At 63.2% G+C, this 22,446-nt stretch overlaps 4 protein-coding genes across 6 annotated transcripts in view; 1 reads left to right on the forward strand and 3 right to left on the reverse strand.

The window, feature by feature from the left end:
• The window catches only part of GPR182 (G protein-coupled receptor 182), an 88,825-nt gene that overhangs the window by 13,649 nt on the left and 52,730 nt on the right, over window positions 1-22,446 (forward strand). The gene's annotated exons all lie outside the window — the stretch shown is intronic.
• TAC3 (tachykinin precursor 3) lies at window positions 1,737-3,338 on the reverse strand. Of its 2 annotated transcripts, none has more exons than XM_068212649.1 (5): window positions 3,241-3,338; window positions 2,450-2,637; window positions 2,251-2,356; window positions 2,153-2,176; window positions 1,737-2,080 (listed from the first exon to the last, which is right to left on the reverse strand). In XM_068212649.1, the coding sequence occupies exons 2-5, from the start codon at window positions 2,549-2,551 to the stop codon at window positions 1,935-1,937; spliced, it is 378 nt and encodes a 125-aa protein (XP_068068750.1). In that variant the 5' UTR covers window positions 2,552-2,637; window positions 3,241-3,338; the 3' UTR covers window positions 1,737-1,934. The 2 variants fall into 2 exon arrangements, with proteins under 2 accessions (XP_068068750.1, XP_068068749.1); XM_068212648.1 differs by having other exon boundaries at window positions 2,450-2,655.
• Window positions 5,447-15,362, reverse strand: MYO1A (myosin IA). Its single transcript, XM_068212558.1, has 29 exons — window positions 15,182-15,362; window positions 14,186-14,329; window positions 12,967-13,082; window positions 12,681-12,775; window positions 12,462-12,566; window positions 12,313-12,359; window positions 12,123-12,186; window positions 11,675-11,773; window positions 11,477-11,580; window positions 11,251-11,398; window positions 11,044-11,162; window positions 10,874-10,960; window positions 10,725-10,790; window positions 10,508-10,612; window positions 10,196-10,258; window positions 9,888-10,088; window positions 8,766-8,992; window positions 8,489-8,689; window positions 8,316-8,409; window positions 8,049-8,198; window positions 7,884-7,952; window positions 7,544-7,630; window positions 7,226-7,300; window positions 6,988-7,122; window positions 6,780-6,886; window positions 6,579-6,711; window positions 6,318-6,470; window positions 6,119-6,246; window positions 5,447-5,706 (listed from the first exon to the last, which is right to left on the reverse strand). The coding sequence occupies exons 2-29, from the start codon at window positions 14,306-14,308 to the stop codon at window positions 5,583-5,585; spliced, it is 3,225 nt and encodes a 1,074-aa protein (XP_068068659.1). The 5' UTR covers window positions 14,309-14,329; window positions 15,182-15,362; the 3' UTR covers window positions 5,447-5,582.
• On the reverse strand, window positions 15,741-22,424 carry NEMP1 (nuclear envelope integral membrane protein 1). 2 transcript variants are annotated; one of them, XM_068212599.1, is made up of 10 exons: window positions 22,253-22,424; window positions 21,591-21,712; window positions 19,773-19,983; window positions 19,476-19,548; window positions 19,280-19,373; window positions 19,023-19,137; window positions 18,635-18,860; window positions 17,359-17,532; window positions 16,985-17,142; window positions 15,741-16,460 (listed from the first exon to the last, which is right to left on the reverse strand). In XM_068212599.1, the coding sequence occupies exons 1-10, from the start codon at window positions 22,407-22,409 to the stop codon at window positions 16,453-16,455; spliced, it is 1,338 nt and encodes a 445-aa protein (XP_068068700.1). In that variant the 5' UTR covers window positions 22,410-22,424; the 3' UTR covers window positions 15,741-16,452. The 2 variants fall into 2 exon arrangements, with proteins under 2 accessions (XP_068068700.1, XP_068068699.1); XM_068212598.1 differs by having other exon boundaries at window positions 16,931-17,142.

Genomic DNA, 22,446 nt, shown 5'->3' on the forward strand with positions numbered 1-22,446 from the left:
ACACGGGGAGGGACACACGGACACGGGGAGGGACACACGGACACACGGACACACGGACACGGGGAGGGACACACGGACACACGGACACACAGACACACGGACACACGGGCACACGGACACACGGACACACGGGCACGGGGCGGGACACACGGACACACGGAGAAACACACGGACACGGACACACGGACACACGGACACGGACACACGGGCACGGGGCAGGACACACGGACACACGGACACACGGACACATGGACACACGGACACACGGGCACGGGGCAGGGACACACGGACACACGGACACACGAGCACACGGACACACGGGCACGGGGAGGGACACACGGACACGGGGAGGGACACACGGACACACGGACACACGGACACACGGACACGGGGAGGGACACACGGACACACGGACACACGGACACACGGGCACGGGGAGGGACACACGGACACACGGGCACACGGACACACGGACACACGGGCACACGGACACACGGACACACGGGCACGAGGCGGGACACACGGACACACGGAGAAACACACGGACACGGACACACGGACACACGGACACGGACACACGGACACGGGGCGGGACACACGGACACGGGGCGGGACAAGGGATGGGACGCACGGACACAATAATGGACACGGACACTGGAAGGGACCCACGGACAGGGCACGGGCACTTCTCCACTCACGGGGGCTGCCGTGGGGAAGGGACAGGTCGCTGTAGCCCCAGAGCACCCGAACCCCGGCCGCGCAGGTCCCGTGGGCTCATCCCCGTGGGCTCATCCTCGTGGGTTCATCCTCGTGGGTTCCTCCCCGCGGGCTCATCCCCGCGGATTCATCCCCGTGGGCTCATCCTCGTGGGTTCATCCCCGTGGGTTCCTCCCCGTGGGCTCATCCCCGTGGGTTCCTCCCCGTGGGCTCATCCCCGTGGGTTCCTCCCCGTGGGTTCATCCCCGCGGGTTCAACCCAGCAGGCTCATCCCTGTGGGCTCATCCCCGTGGGCTCATCCCCGCGGGTTCCTCCCCGCGGGCTCATCCCCGCGGGCTCATCCCCGTGGGTTCCTCCCCGTGGGCTCATCCCGTGGGCTCATCCCCGTGGGTTCCTCCCCGTGGGCTCATCCCCGTGGGCTCATCCCCGTGGGCTCATCCCCGTGGGTTCAACCCAGCAGGCTCATCCCCGTGGGCTCATCCCCGTGGGCTCATCCCCGCGGGTTCATCCCCGCGCGACTCATCCCCGCGGGCTCATCCCCGCGGGCTCATCCCCGTGGGCTCATCCCCGCGGGCTCATCCCCGTGGGTTCCTCCCCGCGGGTTCATCCCCGTGGGTTCCTCCCCGTGGGCTCATCCCCGTGGGTTCCTCCCCGTGGGCTCATCCCCGTGGGCTCATCCCCGTGGGCTCATCCCCGTGGGTTCAACCCAGCAGGCTCATCCCCGTGGGCTCATCCCCGTGGGCTCATCCCCGCGGGTTCATCCCCGCGCGACTCATCCCCGCGGGCTCATCCCCGCGGGCTCATCCCCGTGGGCTCATCCCCGCGGGCTCATCCCCGTGGGTTCCTCCCCGTGGGCTCATCCCCGCGGGCTCATCCCCGCGGGGCTCATCCCCGTGGGCTCATCCCCGCGGGCTCACCCCGCATCCCCATCCCCTGGGCTGTCCCGAGCGGGTCCCGGCGGCGCAGCCAAGACACCGAGCCGCAGTTTGCGCGTGTCCCGCGCAGACACGGGTGGGTGTATAGCGGGGCACGTCCAGGTGTACACAGGTGCACGGACACGCGCGCGTGGGGCGGGACGGCCGCGCTCCGGGCGGCTCCCACGACAGCTCCGTGGACGCCGGCGCCCGGGACGCTCCCGCAGTCGGTCCCACCGTCCCCGGGACACGGGGCACAACCCCACCCGGGCCCCTCCGCGCGTGGGGGGCTCGTTCCGCCGCTCAGGCCGCCCGCAGCGGGGCCTCGCCGGGCGCGGGGGGTCCCGGGGAGCACCGGGGGGCCGGGCCGTCGCCCCCCCGCCCCGCTGCTCGCCCGGGCTCCGCTGCTCGCTTCCCCATGAGCCCCACGAAGAAATCGTGCATGTCTCCTGCGGAGAGACCGGCCGTCAGCGGCACCGGCACCGGCGCCGGCAGCGGCGCCGGCACCGGGCGGGACTTACTCTTCTGCGGCGCCGCGGGGGGACCTGGAAAAGACCGAAGCGGGTGAGCGGGGACCGGGCGGACCGACACCTCCCACCCGAGCCCCCCAGCCCCTCACCGGCGCCCTCCTCCCGCAGCAGATCCAACGCGGCGGCGGCGGCGGCGGCGGCGGCCCCGGGGCTGCCGCGGGCGCTCCACGGCAGCGGCTCCGAGACGGGCATCCCCTGCGGGAGCGAAACGGGTGAGCGGGGTGGAAGGGGTCCGGGGGCTCCCGGGGGTCCGGGGGTCCGCCCGCCGCTCCCCCCCGACGGCCGTACCAGCGCGGGGCCCGGCGGGGCGGAAGGGGCGCGGCGGGCGAGGGCGAGCGGCAGCGCCAGGAAGAGCAGCACCGCCAGCACCGGTCGGTTCTTCATCTTCATGGGGAGATCAACGATCAGCGACGGAGCGGCGAGGCCCGGGGCTCTTCCGAGCCGGCGACCCCTCGATAGGGCGGCCCGGGATGAGTCTGGAACCGAACCGGGCTCTGGGGAGGGAAAGCAGCGAGACGGGAGACGGCGGGGCCGAAGGCGGCGGGACCCCCTCCGGGGTGTGCGGAGGAGGGACTGCGCCGCTTCCCGGGCTGCCGGTGTCCCTTGGACGGGATGCACCCCGGGCGTGCATTACAAGGGTGGGGGGCCCGTTACGGGGTGTGCAGGGGGACACTGCCGTGCTGTGGCCCCGGAGGTCGCATGTCCCCGCTTGTGCCCGTGGTGCCACGGGTGTGCACTCACACATGAGCCGTGCAAACACGAGTGTGGGGCACAGACACGGCTCGGGCTCCGTCCTGCTCGTTCACCCATCTCAGCACACCCCTGTCCCCTGACACGCTCCATGGCACGCATATGCTTGCCCACGGCCGGACTTGATTTTAGACCCCCCACCAAACCCTCCCCAAATTCAAGAGACACCTTCACCCCATCTCTCCTCCTGCCTGTTCCCTCCCCAGCGCTGTCCCAACCTCCGCTTCCTCCTTCTGCCTTCCCCTAACCCCAGCGGGGTGAGGACAGGGCACAGCAGCTCCCCGGGACCTTGGGGAGCCCCCAGAGCCGTGGGACACAGGGACACAGACCTGCCGAGCCCTCCGGTGGAGTCGAGGGCTGAGGGACCCTCGCCGCCGGTGGCTGCAGAGCAGGGACTCCTCGAGGCGTGGTGGTGGACAGCAGTGGTGGTGGTCAGCAGCAGTGGGCAGCGGTGGTGGGCAGCTCCCCCGGCCCGGGCTCAACCAGGAGGTGAAGCACTGGGGCAGCGGCTGCTGCGCGGCGCTAAATAAGGGGCTCTGCCCATGGCACGGCGTGGGTGGGCAAGAGGAGAGCCGCCAATGGGGGCCGGTGGGGTGGTACCCCCACCCTGCAGCTTCACGCCCACGCAGGCACCGTGACACCGACAGCACTCGTCACACACGCGGAGTCACACAGCGGCACACGCGTGCCCACGCAGGCACCCCCGGCTGGGGGTCAGCGCACGGGCACCGTGCCCATGCAGCCCCCGGCCCCTCATCGTGGGGACGTCACCATGTGTCTGTTGGCACGAGTGGGGACACGCATGGAGGAATGGTCCTGGCTGGATGCTGGGCTCTGCAGCCAGGATTTGGGGGTCTCACGGGGGACAGGGGATGGGCCAGGCTCCCACCGTGCACACGCGATGCACGCACGTGTTCACCTGCACACACAAGCACAGGTGTGCCCACACACACACTCACACGTACCTCACACCCTGCCCCATTGCAGCGTGCCCGGCCTGCCTGCTCTTGTGCCAGGATGTGCCCAGGTGGAAGACGGGGAGGAAAATTTGGGGGAAAAACAGAGGGGCACAAGGAAAGAGGGAATGGCTGGGCCAACAAATGAGAGCCAAGGACTCCATCCCGAGCAACAGGCAGTGGCGACTGCTCCGGTGGCTGCGGCAGCCCCCCGGGAAGGCGGGCGGCAGCGGCAGCTCACGTGGCAACACAGCCCGGGGCAGGGCAGCATCTGCAGTGCCGGGAACGTTAATTAAATCGGAGCCTGGCCAGAGACGGTCTAATTAATTAATAACACCTACTTGTGCGATGCCAAGTGCGACGCAGCTGTGAAGAGCCACGGTGCCCCGGGCTTGTTTACGGCTCTCGCCCCTCGCCGGGGGAAGGTCCCTGTGCTGGGACGTGACGGAGCCCGCGGCGGAGAGCGGGGAGCCCTCGGTGCTGGGACACGGCCAGGCCACCAAAGTGCCACCGTGCACACGCACGTGCCCCCCCACGTGCGGGAGCTGCCCGCACACGCTCCCCCTGCACGACAAACTGCGCTCCGGGGCCCACCTGGGAGCTGGTGCTGATGGTGACGTGACGGGGAGTTGGCAGCTCCCGAAGGTAACGCGGGTGATGTGTGGGGACAGGATAAAAACCCTCTTCAAGAGCTTGATGAGTGCAGGGCGGGAAAGGCAGCAAAGCAGGGGAGACCCTGTCATGGGGGCTGTGGGGTCCTGGGGGCTGCAGGACTGGTGGGAGTCCTGAGGGTCCAGGGGGCTGGAGGACTGATGGGGGTCTGGAGGGTTCTGGGGGCTGGCAGGGGTTCTGCAGGTCCTGGGGCCTGCAGGGGTCCCATGGATCCGGGGGGGTTGAAGGACTGATGGAGCTCCTGGAGGACCTGGGGGCTGCAGGGCTGATGTGGCTCCTGAGGATTCTCAAGGCTGGAGAACTGGCAGGGTCCCACAGATCCTGAGAGCTGCAGGACTGGTGGGGGTCCAGAGAGTCCTGGGCACTGCAGGACTGATGGGGGTCCTGATGGGGGTCCTGATGGGGGTCCTGAGGCACCTGGGGTGTGGCGGATTGATGGAGGTCCCACGGGTCCTGGGCTGCAGCATCACTGGGGATGTGCAGTGGACTTCCCTCTATCCCATTCTCCGCGTCCCTGGTCCCCAAGAGCAGCTCCAGCACCAGCCCGGGCAAGGAGCCCCTGCACGGGTGTCCTGCAGCAGGGTGGGGGGACCCTGGGCAGGGGGACAGGGACGTCCAGTGCAGGCAGGAGGATGACAGGGACCTCACATGCAGCCACCCACGGCCGCCAAGAAATTGCCTCTGAGGCAGCATGAGCTGTGAGCCACTTGATGGGAAAAGTGGCCACAATTTGGAGCCTTTCCAATCACCGCAAGCTGAGCGCTGGCTGCAATCAGGCATCAGGAAAAGCCAGGAAAAGTGGGAGGCCAGGATGAGGGGCTACATCACCGGGCTGGGCTGTGCCCCCCGGCTTGGGCACTGTGTCCTGAGGTCCCACCCTACCTGTGACGGGGTGACACCGCCCTGGTACCGACACCTCAGCATCCTTTTAATGGGGTTGGAGCGATGCCTGGGTGCTGCCAGCACCCACAGGGGTGGGGGATGACACAAGGGGGGGGTCGGGGGTGCCAGTGTGAGGGTGGGGGGTCCTCGTGAGGGTCCCCTCAGTGCACCAGGACCTCCATCTTGTTGCTGCCCTTTTTCTTGCAGACAGGGCCGTTGGTGCTGGCCTTGGGCGACTCCACCACGGTGATGGACACGTCGCCCTTCGGGAAGCGGGTGGAGAACCTGGGAGGGGAGGATGGAGGGGAGGGGTTCGGATGGGGAGGGGCCAGGATGGAGAGGTGGAAGGGGAACTCGCCCACGCCCATCCCCTCATTGCCCAATGAGCTACCATGGTTGCACCCACTCCTCAGCGGCTTCCTGCTGCAGCCAATCAGGTCACTCACATGGTGCCCCACCCTTGGAGGCTCCACCCCCACCTCGATCCCACCTTGGGCACCGCCCTGTCCCACCCACCATAACCCCACCCACTGCAGCCCCACCCTCCTGGCCCCACCCAAGGTAGCCCCACCCACAGAAGCCACTCCCTCTGTGCCCCCAGCCCTGTCCTGCCCCACCCATTGTAGTCCTGCCCTTCAGGCTCCGCCCACTGTAACCACACCCACTGCGACCACGCCCACCAAAGCCCCGCCCACACCTGTCAGTGACGTGCAGGGGCAGCGCCTGTCCCGTGGTGGCCTCGAAGGTCTGGTGCAGGCGGGTGACCAGCTCGATGAGGTGGTCACTGACCAGCAGAAAGTCGCCCTTGGCCCCCACTGTGGAGACCTGTGGGGCGAGCGGGGGGCTCAGCCCTGCTGGGGACCCCCTGAGCCCCCAGGGCCCCCCTCCCCAGGTACCTCCTTGAGGTGCAGGGCCAGAAAGCCATCGGAGAAGCGGGTGACTGAGACGCCACGGATGTCACTGAGGCTGAGCACGGTCTTGGGCTGGGCAGCCTTGGGGTCAGCCAGGACCAGGTGCTCGGTGGTGAGGAGCAGCAGGCGTGGGACTGTCTGTGGGTGGGGGTCAACGTGGGCAGGGGGTCACCAAGAACCGAGGGTCATGGTGGCCCTGTGTGCCCCTCCCTCTGCCCAGGGCACGGAGCCAAAGCAGGATCTCACCTTTCCATTAGCCCTGTTCACCTTCCTCACGGTGTCAGCCATCACCAGCTTGTCCTTGGCCACGGCGTGGAGCTTCTGGTACTTGGGGTTCTGCTTCAGCCCCAGGTACTCCCCACAGAAGGGCTGCTGCAGGCTGGGGATGAGGCCATCAGCCAGTGCTGCCCGGAGCTCCCCTGCACCCCCAGCCCCCTGCCCTGGCACCTTTTGGGGTACAGGGTCTTCTTGTCCTTGAAGAGCTCGCTGGCGCAGAGCCTGGCCTGCAGCTGGGCCCGGCGCGACGCCGGCAGCTGGTCCCGGTACTTCTTGCACTGCCGAGGGAGGAGGCGATTTGATGCCATCAAAGACCTCTCGGGTGAGCTGGCACAGCCAGATCCCACCTGGAATTCTCCCCATCTCCCCCTGCTCCCACCTTCCAGTGGTAGAAGATGTTCTTCAGCTCCTGGTTGGCGTCATCCAGGAACCTGTATGGCGCCGGGGGCCAGGTCCGGTCCGTCACCGACAGCGGCGGGAGGTTCTTTGCCAGCCCCACCAGGTACCTCTGCACCTGGGGGAGACAACGTGGCAGGGGGTCAGGAGAGGACAGGGGCATCCAGCAGGGCAGGGGGCTGGGAAGGCACCGTGGGCCGCTCTCCCCCAGCCCCACTCACCAGTCGCCGGTAGATGAAGTTGGCCACGCAGGTGCTGGCGTTGGAACGGAAATATTTCCTGTAGGTCCTGCGTGCCTGCGGGGACAGCGCCAGCAGTGAGGACACCGGACACTACCACCAGCCCCACAAAGCTCAAGGGTGTCCCAACCCCCACGTCCCCCTCATCCCCCACATTCCCCACATCCCCCTTCCCTGTTTGGCTCCAGTGGGAGAGGACAGAGGCTCCAGCCCGACAGGGTGGGCAGACAGACAGACAGCCCGGACACAGCGGCACGGACAGCAGGACAGAGGTGGCCTGAGGGCGCGTGGCCCCGTTACCTGGTACCCTCTCCAGTGAGCAGCGATGGTGGTGGCGGCCGCGTGACGTCGGCACTGGGACTTCAGCTCCCGGAGGAGCCGGCGAGACTGCAGGGGTGAGAGCCCAGGGAGCCCGAGGGGGAGACACCAACACAGACATGGAGCGAGAGGGAGAGGCAGGAGAGAGGCAGGAGAGAAGGAGAAAAGACGGGGAGAGGAGATGAGGGTGAATCTGGTCCCACCGTGGGACACACGGAGCTCCTGGTCCCACCGTGGGGCACGCAGAGCCCCTGTCCCCACCCACCCTGCTCTCCCACACCAGGCCAGTCCCATGGTGGCCCTGGGGCTGCCCAGCCCTCACCTTCCAGCCCCGTGCATAAGCCTGCAGGATCAGTGCCGACCGCTTCATCTGCTTGTACCGGTTCTTTTGCTGCGGGGGAACAAGGGGGTGAGTTGGGTGGGCTTGGAGAACCAGGGGGAGAGGGATGGGCAGGGGAAGCACGGCCAGGACCTGCCCCGTCCTCACCCTGTGGCCACGGAACCAGGCAGAGATGAGGATCTGGCTCTTGCGCATCAGCTGGTACTGGGTCCGGCACCGCCAGCCCCGAAACGTCTTCTGGATGAGGGTGGCGAGCTGGGCCATGCGCTCCTGGCGCCGCCGCTCCAGGTCGAAGAGCTGGGGACAACCACGGCAAGCGCTGGCTCACTGAGCAGCCCCAGGTGCTGTGGCATCACCCAGGAACTCCCAGGACAAGTCTGGATCCCCCCTGGACTTCCCCATTCCCAGACTCACAGTGCGTGGCGAGCGGATGAAGATCTTGGTGTGGCCGAACGCCAGCTCCTCGGCGGGGAACGCCAGACCTGCCAGCAGCACCTCGGCCCCCTCCCTGCAGTGTGGCAGAGACGAGGCCGGTCAGAGCCCCCCCGGCAACCCCCTGACCCTCGCGGACCGTGCCAGCCCCGTACCTGTCCCCACCGTCCCAGCGGGGCCACGTGCGGGGGTTGAGCATCTTGTAGCGCTGCAGGAAGGGGCCGTAGAGCTGGCGGAAGGCGTAGCCCGCCCGCCGCACCCGCACGTTCTCCATCAGCCCCAGGTACCGGACCTGTGCCAGCACCAGCTCCGGCGTGAACACCATGGCTGACTTGGTGTCGTTGGGTTTGATGCACCTGCGGAGCGCAGCGGTGGTTTGGGGGGGTTTGGGGCGCCGGAGCCACCCCCGGGGGTCTCCGCCAGGGCCGGTACCTGATGTAGTTGGGGTTCTTGGAGTAGAGGTTCTTCATCAGCATTGCCACGGATGACTTGAACTGGAAGCCTGCAGTGGGGGGCAGCTTGAGGGAGACCTTCTGGGGGTCTCCCTCGGGGAAGAGCGAGCGCAGCAGCGCGTGCCGGGCCGCCCACATGGCCTGCGAGAGGTCGCGGAAGAGCAGGTCGTTGTTCTTCTCGATGAAGCCCGTCACGTTGTAGGTCACCTAGCGGGGCAGTGGGGTCAGCACCCGGGCAGGGAGTGGGGCACGGTGCAGCATCTCCAGCCTGCTCCCAGTCCAGCCCCACATCTCCTGTGCACAGCTGGGAAGGGGAGCGGGGCACTGGGAAGAGAACTGAGGTATGGGAAGAGAACTGGGGTGCTGGGAGGAGAACTGGGGTGCTGGGAAGAGGACCAGGGCACTGGGAAGAGAGCTGAGGCACTGGGAATAGGACCAGAATAGAATTCTCATGGGAGAATAGGACCAGGATGCTGTAGAGAGATCCAGAGAGCTAGGAGGAGGTCTGAGATGCAGGGAAGAAGCCTGGGGTGCTGGGAAGAGGACTGAGGTGCTGAAAAGAGATCTGGGATGATGGGAGAAGAACCAAAGTGGCTGGGAAGAGGACTGGGGTGCCGGTAAGAGAACCAGAGTGATGGGAAAAAGACCAGAGTGCTGGGAAGAGGACTGGGGCACTGGGAAGAGGATCAGGTCTCTGGGAAGAGGATTTGGGCATTGGGAAGAGGATCAGGGTGCTGGGAAGAGGATCAGGTCTCTGGGAAGAGGATTTGGGCATTGGGAAGAGGATCAAGGCTCTGGGAAGAGGATCAGGGTGCTGGGAAGAGTATTAGGGTACTGGGAAGAGGAGTGTGGCACAGGGAAGAGGATCAGATCTCTGGGAAGAGGATTTGGGCATTGGGAAGAGGATCAGGGTGCTGGGAAGAGGATCAGGTCTCTGGGAAGAGGATTTGGGCATTGGGAAGAGGATCAAAGCTCTGGGAAGAGGATCAGGGTGCTGGGAAGAGGATTAGGGTACTGGGATGAGGAGTGTGGCACTGGGAAGAGGATCGGGGTGCTGGGATGAGGAGTGTGGCACTGGGAAGAGGAGCCGGCGTTGTCGGACCTTGCCGGCGTAGTGGTGGATGCGGAAGCAGCGCGGTGGCAGGCTGGTGTCGGTGACACGCCGGGCGTTCTGTGTCTCCTTGCTCTCGTAGTGCTTGTGTGTGGCCAAGAGCTGGTTGAGTTTGGTGAGGAAGGTGTCCTCGTTGACCACGCCGGGCCGCAGGCACTCCTCGTCCAGCATGGCCAGGATCCCGGTGGTGCTCTGTGCCATGGTGGATGGTGTCAGCCCAAACCAGCCCCAGTGGATCCCAGTTTGGGCTTTGGGGGGAGCTGGAACTCCAAGATCCCAGCACTGGGTGGGCAACTCACGTTCTCGATCAAGTTGCAGATGATGCTGTTGTCGAAAAACTCCACCGGGGTCCACTGGATGCCCTGAGAGTAGATGTGGGTCAGACACACGGATAACCCAGAGCCTGCCCCATGCACACCCCCAGCTGATGTGGGGCAGGAACCGGACGTCCGGCCACGGGGACGAGGATCCCGAATCCCTTCCTGCCATTGAATGTGCCTCGGCAGGGAGCGGGGCGAGGGAGGGACGTGCAGCGGAGCCGTCTCCGGCACTTCCCCATCCCAGGGGGCCAAAGCTCCTTGAGGCCGTGCTCTAGCAGGGGCTGGAGGTACCTCTCGGACGTATTCCTCCTGCTCCTCCTTCAGCGTCATCAGGATGAAGATCTGCTGCAGCTTCTCGTTGCAGTAGTTGATGATGAACTGCTCAAAGCCGTTGTCCTGCGAGAGAAGGGTCCTGCATGGCAGCTGCTTCCCGAGCCCCCAGCCCTGCCCCGTGTCTCAAATGCTGTTCCCAACCCCCTGAACGGGGCCTGGTGGATCCTTCACTCACCTGGAAGATCTCAAAGCCGTAGATGTCCAGGACACCCATCACCTTCCTCTGCTTGTCCGACTTCACCTGGGGAGATAATGGGGTCTTGAGCCCTGTGTGGGGTGGGGGTCCAGGGTCCTGCTGGGGCTCCAGGATCTCCTGGAGCTCACCTGGATGCTGGCATTGATACGATTCACCAGCCAGTTGAAGAGGCGGCTGTAGATGTTCTTGGCCAGCGCGTCCCGGCCGTAGTAGCCCTGGGGAGAGGGGAGAGGGGCTGGTGCCAGCTCATGGGGGGCTGCCAGGCATCAGCCCCACGGCTGGGGGTGGTCCTGCTCACCTGGGGGACGGTGAGGGTGGTGAGCACTGTCTCATCCCGCGCCTTCACCGTGCGGGAGCACAACGCCCGCTCCAGCGTGCCAGGGTCCAGCCCGATCAGCTCGCAGATCTCCCGCAGCTCTGTGTGAGGAGATGGCGCTGCCAGAGCCAAGGAGGGGCTGAGGGGGTCCCCCCACCCCCTGTTCCCATCCCTATCCCCCATCCCTACCCTGGGGCTCGGTGATGCTGCAGGCCTCCATCCCGCTGGCCTGGAAGCTGCTGCTCAGCTGGACGTTGCCCAGTTTGAGCACCACGGCCGTCACCTGCAGCAGCTCTGTCACCTCGGCGGGCGAGAAGCCGATGACCCTCATGGCATCCTGGGGATGGACACAACAGCTCAGGGGATGGGGTGGGCTCCAGGATTTTCAGGGAGGGTCCCGTTTTCCCATGGGTACCTGCATAGCGTGGAAGTTGGCGGCATCGTCCATGCCGGGCAGGTTGGAGCCCTCCCGGTTCAGGTATCCATAGTGCCCACAGTCCTGGCGGAGCTTCAGCTGCTCTGGTGGAGGGGAGAGGAGGTGGCAGTTCAGCCATGATCCTCCCCAGCTCCTGTTCCACCTCCAAACCCCTCACACTGTGAGGTCTGGACCTACGGAGCAGCTGTGGTGAAGCTCCAGCCAGGAGCTGGTAGAAGATGTGGAAGTTCCTCTCGCCCTTCACGTGCCGGACAATGCGGGATTTCTCCAGCAGGTCTGCAGGGAGGGGTCATGTTGTGACTCAGATAATGAATAGAATCTACACTTGAATAATTTAATAATGTATTCTGCAAATTCTCCGAATTTTGCAAAGCTTAATGAAGCCTTTTTTGCAAGGCTATCTTTTGAAATTTGTTTTTAGTTCTATTTCTCTCTCAACAAAGTCCGTCTCATTCTATGTTTTTTTTTTAAGTCAGAATTTTTTATCTCAAGGTTTGTATACAGATGCACACTATGTGAACCTTCTGTCAGGTTTTGAGAATTTTCTACAGAGCAATTTCCCGCAGGGTCAGTGTCGCTGGGGTGTGTGGAGTGGAACCCCCCGGGATGGGCAGTGGGTACTCACAGTTGCTGATGACCCCTCCCAGGGGCTCGCCCTTGAAGTCGAACTCAATGTCCATGTACTTGCCCTGGGGGAGGGTGGCTGGGTCAGGGAAGGGGGTCCTGGTGGGACTGGCAGCTCCATTCCCCCCATCCCCATCCCCTCTGTGCTGCCAGCCCCATCAGGGTCCAACCCCCGTCCCCAGGTCACTCACGAATCGGGAGGAGTTGTCATTCCGGACAGTCTTGGCGTTTCCAAAGGCTGCAGGAGAGGAGGGGTGTTACGGTGCGGTCCGGGGGGACAGCGCCGAGCCCCGGCAGGTCCGGGATGCGGGAGGTGGGGCTCAGGATGTCGGGCACTCACCCTCCAGCACGGGGTTGGACTGCAGGAGCTGCTCCTTCACCTTGTTCACCTCCTCCCCTTTGCTGCTCACGGCTGCCACGTAGGACATCACCAGCTTGCTGGCCTCTGCCGGCGAGGGGCCGGGGGTCATTGGTGTGGGGTCGTGGGCGCTGGGGCTGTGCCCCTCACCCCACCGGCCCCTCGCAGTGCCCTGAGCCTGCCTTGCAGCCCTGGCTGTACCTGTCTTGCCGGCGCCGCTCTCGCCGGTGATGAGGATGCACTGGTCCCTGTCCCGGTCCCGCAGCGAGCGATAGGCATCGTCAGCGATGGCATAGCTGGGGGCAAGAGGGGTTGGAAGGGACTGGAGCCATCTGGGGGCTTCAGGAAATGCCAAGACCCCCTCGTTGTGGCTGTGGTGTTGCCCCAGGTGCATTCTCTTAGACCCCAGCACCTTGGGATTGCCCGAGAGTGATGCCCTTGGCACAATCCAGGGGACCAAGGGCACCACCAGCCTCCCCGTGCTCACATGTGGGGCTTCACGGCGAAGAAGCTGCAGTTGCGATACTCCTCCACCTTCTCCGGGGTGTAGATGGGCAGGGACTGGTATGGGTTCACCGAGATCACCACATTCCCAATGTACGTCTGTGGGACAGCAGGACAGCAGGGATGAGGGGTCAGGAGGTCCTGGTGCTCCCCCTCCTCATCCCAAATCCTTGTCTTCATCCCAGACTCCAGATCCCACTCCCCATTCCAGACCCCACATACTGCTCTCCATCCCAGGACCCTCTATTCTGCTCCCCATCCCAGACCCTGCAGCCCTCCTGCTTCCCAGATCCTTCTCCTCATCCCAGACCCCCAAACCCCATTCCTCACCCTCAACCCTGCAGCCCTCCCACTTTGCATCCCAGGCCCCATACCCTGTTCCCACTCTGGACCCCAAAGGTCTCCTGCTCCCAATCCCAGACTCCATATCCTGCTCCCCACCCCAGACTCTGCAGTTCTCCCACTCTCTTGGGAGGTGGGGATCCTTTTCCCCAACCCAGACCCCATATCCTGCTCACATTGAAGCCCTCCCATTCCCCATCCCAGACCCTGCAGCCCTCCCAATCCCCATCCCAGACCCCATATCTCGCTCCCCATCCCAGACCCTGCAGCACTACCAATCCCTGTCTCAGACCCCATATCTCCCTCTCCATCCCTGACCCTGTAGCCTTGCCAATCCCCATCCCAGACCCCATATCCTGTTCCCATCCCATACCCCACATCCCATTCCCTATCCCAGACCCTGCAGCCCTGCCAATCCCCACCCCAGACCCCATATCCCATTCCCCATCCCCTGTAGCCTTGCCAATCCCCATCCCAGACCCCACATCCCATTCCCTATCCCAGCCCTGCAGCCCTGCCAATCCCCACCCCAGACCCCATATCTCATTCCCCATCCCCTGTAGCCTTGCCAATCCCCATCCCAGACCCCATATCCCACTGCCTATCCCAGACCCCACATCCCATTCCCCATCCCCTGTAGCCTTGCCAATCCCCACCCCAGACCCCATATCTCATTCCCCATCCCCTGTAGCCTTGCCAATCCCCATCCCAGACCCCATATCCCACTGCCTATCCCAGACCCCATATCCCATTCCCCATCCCCTGTAGCCTTGCCAATCCCCATCCCAGACCCCGTATCCCACTCCCACGCCAGCAGCCCCTGTCGCGCCCCCCAAACACCCCCGCGTCCCGCTGCCCACGTAGATGTCGCGGCGGCGGAATCGCTCCTGCAGCGTCTGGACCAGCGACTCCTCGGTCAGCGGGTCCAGCAGCACCAGGTCCGCGACGGCCGCGGCGTCCAGCAGCGAGGAGGCGCCTTCCATGGCCGGGCAGCTCCGGGGCAGCTGGGACACAGCACGGGGTGGGGGCTGCAGCCACGGACACGCAGCCCCCACCCCAAAACGCCCCACCAGGTCCTCAGCAGTTTCTGGGATCTTGGGTGCCCCCCCCAGCTCTGGGGATAGGGGACAAGGCAGCCACACAGCCATGGAGGCACGGGGGGCAGCTTCCCGGGGTATCCTGGTGCCCAGGACCCGGTGGTGGGGCTGGGGGCAGCCGGATGCTGGGGGGAAGCGGGGACTCGGGCAGGAAATGCGGACACCTGGACCCTATTCTTGGGGCAGGGATTAATTCAGCCTCCACTTCCTCCCTCCTTCCTGGCAGGGGGAAGCCGGGGCGGGGAGGGGAGCCCAAGCCCCCCGCCAGGTCAGCCCCGGGAGCTGCTTCCCCCCGCTCTCCTCCATCCCTCACCTGTCTGTGACAGCGCAGTCACGTTCCTGGGGGTGACCTTCACCCCCACTTTACAGCTGGAGCGCAGGGCTGTAAACCCAGCCCCGCTTATCGGTGCCCCGGGGAAAGTTCACGAGCGCGGAGAAGGTGGGGAAATATGGGGCAAAAAGGGTGATGGAGGTTGCACCGGCAGCCTCTAGAGATGGCAGAGCCCTCCAGGGGTCTGAGCCCCCCGTGCTGCTGGGTGAGACCCCAGGGTCAGCAGCCATGGGTGGGAGCCAGCACAAGAGCCCCCCGCAGCTCCAGGGCAGCGCTGGGCTCACCCCGGGGCTCCCAAAGACACCAGGTCCCCACGCCCCGCGGGATGAAGGTGCCCTGCCATAGGGGTTGTGGGGACAGGGTACCCCCATCCAGCTGAGGATTGGGGGGCTCGGGCGCTTCAGCTGCTGTCTGGGTCCCCGACTCACCTCCCGGTCGCAGAGCAGCAGCTGCTGGAGTGGCTTCAGCTGGAGCTGCCCCGGAACCGGCGGGGCTCAGCCCAGCCCAGCGACCGGTGCTGGCCCCGTCCGGCCCACGGAGGGGAGGAAGGGCCGCAGGGCCCTCCCCCAGAGCTCCCAGATGGGGAAACTGAGGCACGAAGGAGCAGCCAGTGGGGATCAACCCTAAGAGTGGCACCAGCTACAGCCCCTGCCTGCGGTCCCGGCTCAGCCTTCCCCACCCGGCAGCTCAGAGCAGGAACAAGCAGGGAAAATCCTGGAGCCAAGCAAACAAAGGGAGCTTCCTCTCCTGGGCTGCGGGAAACAGGGGCAAGGTACAGGGCTGGAGAACCGGGAATAGCTGGGGCTGGAGAACTGGGAATGTTCAGGGCTGCTCCGAGGAGGACACCTGTCCCCAGGGAAGCACACCTGGTCCCAGCCCAGCCAGGGAATGTCACCCAGGAGTTGTGTCCCCACACACCATCCCCAGAAGAATGACCTCCCACAGGTGGCTGAGCCCTGGGGTCAGAGCAGGACGAACAAATCAGGCTCAGGACCTAAAAAATACATCTTTATTAAAAATATAATCAGTCATCCACCACGCTGAGGCGGGGGGGAACGAAGTAACAGAGTCAGCTCACACCTGAGCAGGGAGGAAAGCACAGCAAGGGCTGGGACAGGGACGGACCTGGGACTGGGACAAACTGATGGCAGAAGCTCCAGGTGAGGTAGGGGCTGGGCTGGGCGTCCCAGGGCAGCTGAGACACTGCAAGGAGGTGAGGACAGCATTATTGCTTAGGAAGTTGCATAGATTGGGGTGTCCCCTCCAGCTTTGGGCTTTGGCAGAACTCCCCACTGGAATATCAGTGGGGTCATCCTCAGTCCCTGCCCACACCCACTGGGAGAGGAGAAACAGCAGGAGAAGGGCAGTGAGGCAGGGAGGAAGCACATCCACACTCATCCTCAGCTCTAGCATGGGGAGAAGGGGCTGAGCTCGGCCTCTACCCCAACACCACTTCCAGGGGCAGCCAGCAGACCCCGAGGCTCCACAGCTCCACCGAGGAAGCGCCGGAATTTTTGGTATCCACAAGAGATTGAAGCCAAGCAGAGGTGCGGCCCGACCAGCTGGAGTCCTCTGACATATTTGTAACAGGAGGAGGAGGAGCAGGTCACTGGCAGCTCCCTCACCACGGCTCCAGGCAGGTGCTGAGCACGCAGGTACCAGCAGGACAGGTCCAAAGTTCCTCTCGTGTGTGTCACCCTCAGGCAACTGCACAGGAGATGGAGGGGAAGGTCCATCCCCACCCCAGGCTGTCCAGTGCCCAGTGAGGGGAAAGGAGCTCCTGTCTGCAGCCCACAGCTGTGGCACTGGGGGATGGAGCCAGATAAGCACCCCGGTTTGGGAAGGGATCCCTGCCCCAGGGGTGCCACCCTGGGAGCTCACAAACATCCACTGCAAAACTTGGGGTGGGTCCAGGCTTCATCCTGGTGATTTCCCAGCCTGGGGGGGCTTCCCATGTGTCCCAGCCCCCCAACACCCAGAGCTGTGCTGACAACGGCATCCACACCTCAGGCAGGAGCTGCAGGGGAAGGGAGGTCAGAGCCCTTTTCTCCCTGCCAGAGCGGGCCCATCCCCAAAAGGAGCATCCCCAAAAGAAGCATGCCCACAGGGCCCATCCCCACCATGCCTGGAGCAGCCCAGCAGAGGTTCTGCTCCTTGGCCAGGTCAGGGCAGCTGACCTCACTGGACATCCACGTGGTTGTGGGGCAGGTAATCACTCTTTTGATTCCCACCAGAGGAGTCACTGATGTTTTCCTCTTCTTCATCATCATCATCATCCTCCTCAAAGAGCTGCTCGTCAATGGAGAGACTTTCCAGGCCGAATTCCCGCTCGTGGGCTGACACCTCGTTGGGGGTGACGTGGGAAGCACCACCCACAAAGTCAGCAAACCTGGGAGAAGCCACGGAGCAGCCCGTTGGGCAGGTGTGCCCAGTGCCTCTGGAGAGGCCCTGACACACACAGGTAAAGCATTTTGCTGCTGGGACCTGGTGTTATCCATCCTTTCCCCCCACACACCACAGATCTGTGTGTCTGTCTCTAAGGACAGAGGGGACAGCACAGAGGGACACAGGGTGGCCTCCCCGAGCTCGCTGTCGGGGATGTTACCTCTTGGGAGACTGGATGCGGGACACCGCGGTCCAGGCAGAGAATTCGGGGCTCTGGCAGAAGCTCCGCAGCTCTGCCAGGGCCTTGCGGGTCTCCACCTCGCCCTGGAGCTGAAATTCCTCCTCTGTCAGCAGCGGAGGGGGAGTCGGGACCAGCTTGGAACTCTGCACCCTCCTGCCAGGGGGGCAACACCAGTTAATGCCTGCCTGGATGGGGCGGGACCAGCTCCTGGGGCAGGATCCTAGGGCAGGGCCCCAGGGCAGGAACTCTGAGGTCAGAACCCCTGGGGCAGGACCACCCTCCAGGGCAGGATCCTAAGTCAAGACCAGCAGCTGAGGCAGGATCACCTCCCAGGGAAAGAACCCCTGGGCAGAACCAGCTCCTGGCACACAAACCTCTGGGGCAGAACCAGCTCCTGGGGCAGGAACCCTGGGGCAGAACCAGCTCCTGGGGCAGGAACCCTGGGGCAGAACCAGCTCCTGGGGCAGAACCAGCTCCTGTGGCAGGAACCCTGGGCAGAACCAGCTCCTGAGGCTGGACCAGCTCCTGGCACACAAACCCTGGGGCAGAACCAACTCCTGGAACATTAATCCCTGGGGCTGAACCAGCTCCTGGGGCAGGAACCCTGGGGCAAGACCAGCTCCTGGGGCTGGACCAGCTTCTGGAATATGAATCCCTGGGGCAGAACCAGCTCCTGGGGCTGGACCAGCTTCTGGCACACAAATCTCTGGGGCAGAACCAGCTCCTGAGACAGGAATTCCTGGGACAGACCAAGCTCCCAGGACAGAACCAGCTCCTGGGGCAAGAACCCTGGGGCAGAACCAGCTCCTGGGGCAGGAACCCTGGGGCAAGACCAGCTCCTGGGGCTGGACTGGCTTCTGGAATATGAATCCCTGGGGCAGAACCAGCTCCTGGAACATGAATCCCTGGGGCAGAACCAGCTCCCAGGACAGAACCAGCTCCTGGGGCAGGAACCCTGGGGCAGGACCAGCTTCTGAGGCTGGACCAGCTTCTGGAACATGAATCCCTGGGGCAGCCCAAGCTCCCAGCTCCTGGGCCAGCTGGCAGTGGGGAAGTGGAACACACCCCTCTAGCCTCTGCTCCTTGCTCCCAAGGACTCTCTCCTACACCAATCCCGGGGGAAAAAGGGCGCAGTTACCCACCCCACTCCCAAACCCCAGTGAAAACAACCCTGTTGTGTGCCACAGGCTCCATCCAGCAGCTCATCCTGACCCAGCTGGGAGCCGTGAGCACGCTGGGGTCCCACAGGCCTCACCGGTAGACAGCAAAGGCCCACTGCAAGGGGTAATCCAGGTTCTTGGTGCAGACAGCGACGAGCACCACGCCCAGGGCGATGGGGTGGATCTGGATGCCCGAGTACATCAGCAGCAGCCCCAGGAGCTGCAGGGCCCAGGACAGGAGGTTGATGCTGCGCTCGTTCTCCAAGGGGCCGTACCGGTAGCACACGGCGAAGCTCAGGAGGCCCACAAACAGCAGGTAACCTGTGGGAGAACACAGGGATGGGGCAGAAATTGGGGGCTCTGTGAGGATGAGGGAGAACCCGACACCACCAGCAGGGACAAGGAGCCTCAGCATTGCTCCCCAGCTCCACTAGGAGATGTTCACCTGGTGAACAGGTGAATCCCAGAGCTCCCACCACCTACCTAACAGGTACTGCCAGTAGGACTTGCAGATCTCCTGCAGGTTCTTGAAGATCAGCTGAAGCAGGTACAGGGAAAAGGACCAACCTCCAACCAGCAGGAAGTACACAGGGCTTTTCTGGGGGAGCACAGGGGGGTTGCAGGCAGGCTGTGGATACCTCTCCCAGGTGCTGAGCTGCTCTGTACCAAACCCAGTCCATCCCAGTACAGGTATGGAAAGGGCTACGAGGCCACTGACCCCCTCAAAATGTGAGACCTACCTTGGGCATGACCTTGGACATCATGTAGACAAGGACAAGCAGCGAGGCCAACAAGCCAACACTGATCCCAGCTGAGTAGTAGAAGATTTGGCTCCTGCAGTGATCACACAGGGAATCAATCACAGCAGGTGTTTTATGGGTACCTGTGCACAAACACCCCCACCCAGGAGCCCCCAGGGAAAGGAGGGGGGCTCACCTGCTCATTGTGTCCCCACAGAAAAACAACAGCAGGCCCAGGAAAAAAACAAGGAACAGCTTAGGGTCAAAACCTGGAAAAAAAAAAAAAAAAATTAATCCCAGTGGAGAGGTGGGAAGCTCCCACCTGCCACGGGGTCACAAGGAAAGGGACGGGACCTCCAAGTGCCCCAAATTCCTTCTGCAGACCAAATTCCCTTCCCGAGGAAGGAACAGATCCCTGGATCATGAGCTGCCCCGTCCTGCTGTCCCCTGGGCAGCCCCAGGCCCCCCTTCCCCCAGCGGGGAGGGGACGTACGTCGGAAGAGGACGATGGAGTAGGTGGTGCCGGGCTCCAGCAGCTCGACCTTGAGGCAGGTTTTGTTGCTGTAGAGATCCACGTCGATGCTGGTGTCGTTGAGCTTGCCCCGCAGGAAGGAGAACACCACGTTCCACACGCTGAACTTCTCCAGCTCCTCCTCGCTGTCCACCTGGGTGACGCGGATCATCCGGCTGCTGGTGACGCGGATCTGCGGGAAGAGAGCGGGGATCGGGGGCGCTCAGCCGGGAGAAAAGGAGACTCGGGGGTGACCTTATTGACCTCTACAACTTCCTGAAAGGTGGCTGTGGTCAGGTGGGGGTTGGTGTCTTTCTCCAGCAACTGAGAGAACCAGAGGACACAGTCTCAAGCTGCAGCAAGGGACATATAGGTTGGATATCACAGAATAATGAGGTCGGAAGATGTCAGGGCTCACCCCCCAGATTGGGGTGACCCCAAAAGATGGAAAAGTCTCTCCTCCAACCCGTGCCTCCAAAGAAAGGCTCAGTAGTCTTCTGTTGTCCGGTCTCAAGGTAGTTTATTGTGTGTTATCTAAAAGATTTCTCCCTGAGCTGCTGCGGTCCGTTCAGCAGTCAGACAAAGGCACACTCCCCCTCCCAGGGGGCTGGTGCCTTCTTTTATATCATATATTACCTGTTAAATGTTTATGGTTTTACCCAATGCCCATCACCTATATTGAACAGTGACTTTCTACTCTAAACCAATCTGTGAATGCCAACATCACCAAGAACATGGAGGTTAGGAAGGAGAAGGAAAGAGGACAGGACACGCCCAAATCCCTCCATCTTAGAACTTCTGACCCCCGTGTACAAAACTCAGACCCCTCTGTAGAAGGCCTAAAACCCCCCTGCACAGCACTCAAAAACTCTTCCTCTCACTTTGTGACTACTTCTACTATAATATCTAAACCTTTGTGATTTCTTGCTCTTCCTGCAAGGTTGGTAAATTGTTCCATGGATCAGGTTCAAAGCCACAGGGGTCTGTGGCTGCATTCCAGGGCCACAAATGCTTCTGACCTGGGCCTGGAACATCCAAGAGTGTCCAAGGGACGTTCTGGCTTCCGATAGGAAGAGACCTCTAAGATCATCAATCCAACCTGTGCCCTAACACCTCAACTAGACTCTAGCACCATGTCCAGTCTTTTTTTAAACACATCCAGAGATGCTGCTTCTACCACCTCCCTGGGAAGACAATTCCAGTACTTTATTATTCTTTTGGCAAAAATTTTTTTCCTAATATCCAACCTGTACCTTCCCTAACGTAGCTTGAGACTGTGTCCTCTTGTTCTGTCGGTAAATATTAGGAAAATTAGTATTAGTAAATATTAGGAAAAGGTTTTTCACTGGAAGAGTCTTATGTGACATTCACATTCCCTGGACAGAGAGACATAACTCTGTCTCTCGGGAGAAGCACAGAGAGAAGAAAAGAAAACAGTCTTTATCTCTGCTCTTTTGTTTTCTCTGTGTGGGATTTATTATAAAAATTGTTTTCTTGTCTTCTCTCTGTGCTTCTCCCAGGAGACAGAGTTATGTCTCTCTGTCCAGGGAATGTGAATGTCACAGTCATAAAGTTCTGGAATGTTCTGCCCGGGGAGGTGGTGGAGTCACCATCCCTGGCTGTGTTTAAAACAAGCCTGGATGTGACAATGGGTTGAGTTGAGGCGTTGGGGCTGGGTTGGACTCGATGATCTCCAAGGTCTCTTCCAGCCCAGTGATTCTCTGCATTCTGTGAATGGATGGATGGATGGATGGATGGATGGAGGGGCTGGAGCAGGGACGACCCGCTGCCTCCTCCTACCTGTGTCCTGGTCCAGACGTCGTTCCATCGCGGGCTGCGCGTGTTGGCGTAGCAGAAGCGCCGGGATTCCCCGTAGCGGGACGCGCGGCCCTCCTGCAGCGGGATGATCGCATCCTTGGAGCCTGGGAAGCACACAGGGAGGGGTTCAGGCCCTGCTGCCCCCTGCTTCACCCACCCAACCCCTTCCCTCCCCGGGGATGCTGCACTTTGCCATGTTCCCCACGGGATTTCCGCTGTTTCCCTTGGAATTCGCCCTCCGGTTCTCTTTTGGGATCAGCACAGCCCCATCCCCGCGTCCCTTCGGGCGCGACTCCTAGCTCCAAAATCCCACCTCAGCGACACAAACCCGAGGGTGCCACCGGCACGCACTCGCCCCGCGAGGTGACAGCGGCTCTCGAATGGCACCGAAGGCCCGATTCTACCGGGGGATCGGCACGGCGGGACACGAAATCCCGGTCCCACCGGGCCGCACCGACCCCCTCAGCGTGGAGGCCCCGGGAAGCGCTCAGAGGGTTCCCTGGGGGCGCAAGATGCCTCTCAGCGGGCACCGGGCAGTTCCCCGCGGCCCACGCCGCCGGTCTCATTGTCCCGCCATGCCACCCCGGGAGCTGTCGCCGCCCCGCTCCCCACCATGACTCCCCCCGGTCCCCGCCCATGGACACCTGCAGTTTCCAGGGGCAGGAGCAGGAACGGCAACAGCAGCACGGGCAGTCCCGGCAGCCGCCGCCGCCGCCCCGGAGCCGGTTTCATGCCTCCCGCCGCGGCTGCGCCGGCCGCTTCCGCTTCCGCCGCCAGCACAGCCCAGCCGCCGAGGAGCATCCACAGCCAATAGGAGAGGCGCTCGCCGGGCCTCGTC

This window comes from Anomalospiza imberbis, chromosome 22 (genome assembly GCF_031753505.1).
Source record: "Anomalospiza imberbis isolate Cuckoo-Finch-1a 21T00152 chromosome 22, ASM3175350v1, whole genome shotgun sequence".
NCBI classification, from domain to species: Eukaryota; Metazoa; Chordata; class Aves; order Passeriformes; family Viduidae; genus Anomalospiza; species Anomalospiza imberbis.

What these genes read in the sequence shown, in the direction of transcription:
- TAC3 (XM_068212649.1), bottom strand. Translation starts at nt 2,551, where the DNA reads ATGAAGATGAAGAACCGACCGGTGCTGGCGGTGCTGCTCTTCCTGGCG. An exon ending in CCCCGCCGGGCCCCGCGCTG is followed by an intron (nt 2,357 to 2,449) that starts GTACGGCCGTCG and finishes TCGCTCCCGCAG; the next exon opens with GGGATGCCCGTCTCGGAGCC. An exon ending in CCCCGCGGCGCCGCAGAAGA is followed by an intron (nt 2,081 to 2,152) that starts GTAAGTCCCGCC and finishes GTCTCTCCGCAG; the next exon opens with GAGACATGCACGATTTCTTC.
- MYO1A (XM_068212558.1), bottom strand. Translation starts at nt 14,308, where the DNA reads ATGGAAGGCGCCTCCTCGCTGCTGGACGCCGCGGCCGTCGCGGACCTG. An exon ending in AGCTTCACCACAGCTGCTCC is followed by an intron (nt 11,581 to 11,674) that starts GTAGGTCCAGAC and finishes CCCCTCCACCAG; the next exon opens with AGCAGCTGAAGCTCCGCCAG. An exon ending in CCAACTTCCACGCTATGCAG is followed by an intron (nt 11,399 to 11,476) that starts GTACCCATGGGA and finishes GTCCATCCCCAG; the next exon opens with GATGCCATGAGGGTCATCGG.
- NEMP1 (XM_068212598.1), bottom strand. Translation starts at nt 22,409, where the DNA reads ATGCTCCTCGGCGGCTGGGCTGTGCTGGCGGCGGAAGCGGAAGCGGCC. An exon ending in CTACTGGCAGTACCTGTTAG is followed by an intron (nt 18,861 to 19,022) that starts GTAGGTGGTGGG and finishes GTTCTCCCACAG; the next exon opens with GTTACCTGCTGTTTGTGGGC. An exon ending in TGGGCCTTTGCTGTCTACCG is followed by an intron (nt 17,533 to 18,634) that starts GTGAGGCCTGTG and finishes CCCCCCTGGCAG; the next exon opens with GAGGGTGCAGAGTTCCAAGC.